A 1,459-nucleotide genomic window follows, 5' to 3' on the forward strand; every position below is an offset into this window, starting at 1 on the left:
TGCCATGCAAAGAAATAGCAAGCAGGGAGCCTCTGGTAGGAGGGCAGGTACGGTGGTCACAAGATGCCTTGGGCAAGCAAGCAGGGCAATGAGGTTTATGGGAGAGGCAACTGGTTAAAAAAGGCATGGGGAGGGGGTGCTGGGTATTTTGGCAGAGCTAAGCAAGGTTGAGTAGAGGTGTTGCTGACCTGGGAAGAAGGCAGGCTGGCCAGGGCTGAAGTACAGCATTTGGTTGCTGTTCATGAGGCAGAAATAGTTCCCCTCATCCTGTGTCATGAAAGACTTCACTACCAGCCGGTAGAAGCTGTTGTCTTTTCTTGCCTCAAAGCGTGTGGCTGTCCCCTCATTCCGCTCAAAGGTGGTCCGGCCCAGGGAGGAAATGAAGACGATGAAGTGAAGGGTCCCATCCTTGTCCTGGCGGACCCAGGATACGCCGCTGTCCTCCTTGTCGGAATGGCACTGCAGCTCCAGCCGCTGTCCCTGCTGGGGGTGTGTGATGCTGCTGTCACGAAATCTGGCCGTCATCTTGTACCTCTGGCCCCAGATGCCAGGGCAGCCTATGGGAGAGAAATCCTTGTGGGAACCACTTGGGAAGAGCCACGTCCCCATCAGGCAAACCTTGTTCTCTGTCCTTGGGGTGTGAGGTGAAATGCAAAGGATGACCCTGCTGTCTTGGATGACTTGAAGGTTGTATTGGAGTCCTTGCTGGGATCGTGCTCAGAGGGTGCTCAGCAATCAGCCAGCCGGGCTTTAAAGATGGGTGCTGCCCTTCAGAAAAGCTCTTCAGCTGCCTTCTCGGGATGGTACCCTTCCCAGCTTATTGGCAGTGACTCTCTAAACCCACTGACTGCTCAACCCTCTTTTCCCCCTCCCCTCTCCCCTCCAGAACCTTTTCTCTGACCGGGCTCCCTTCCCGGTGCGTATGATGCTGCAGCCACCCCTCTGGCTGCCCTGCCCGGGCTGAGGTGGTGCCGCCTTTAGCCCCACAATTACTGAGCAAACCTCAAAGTCAGCCTTTTGGGTTTGCTTTCTATGTCCCCTTTACCTATTTAGCCCAATTGCTTGGATCCCGTGGAAGGGTTTTGGTTGCCCCTCCCGGGGATGGTGATGCACAAATGCTGTGTCCGTACTCACAGAGCCCCAGAGCGAGGAGAAGGAGCAGTGCAGGAGAGCCGGCCATCTTCTCCTAGGGGTGGTTGTCCTTGGGGTGGGTGCGTGCAGCGGAGCAGAGATGATCTCGCTTGACTTAGGAGGCTGCGTCGCTCTTTGGAGAGGATGTGATGTCATCGGGACCCTCTTGGGTAAAGAGAGGTGGTTCAGCATCTGTGATAAAAGGAAGGGAAAACAAAAAGATTTCTGAAGAATTTCAGTTCTAACCCAGAATTTGGGCTCATTTATTGTTCCTGGTTCTTCATGGTGATTCAAGAATTTTGTCTTGATGACTTCTGTAGAGGTTCAG

General features: G+C 54.0%; 1 protein-coding gene across 1 annotated transcript; it reads right to left on the reverse strand.

Moving 5' to 3' along the window:
• Positions 1 to 30: 30 nt before the first annotated feature.
• Positions 31 to 1,437, reverse strand: LOC104133957 (T-cell surface glycoprotein CD8 alpha chain-like). The gene is made up of 2 exons (XM_009647432.2): positions 1,135 to 1,437; positions 31 to 557 (listed from the first exon to the last, which is right to left on the reverse strand). The coding sequence occupies exons 1-2, from the start codon at positions 1,178 to 1,180 to the stop codon at positions 115 to 117; spliced, it is 489 nt and encodes a 162-aa protein (XP_009645727.2). The 5' UTR covers positions 1,181 to 1,437; the 3' UTR covers positions 31 to 114.
• Positions 1,438 to 1,459: the final 22 nt, after the last annotated feature.

This window comes from Egretta garzetta, unplaced genomic scaffold (genome assembly GCF_000687185.1).
Source record: "Egretta garzetta isolate BGI_Z169 unplaced genomic scaffold, ASM68718v1 C8687368, whole genome shotgun sequence".
Classification (NCBI taxonomy): Eukaryota; Metazoa; Chordata; class Aves; order Pelecaniformes; family Ardeidae; genus Egretta; species Egretta garzetta.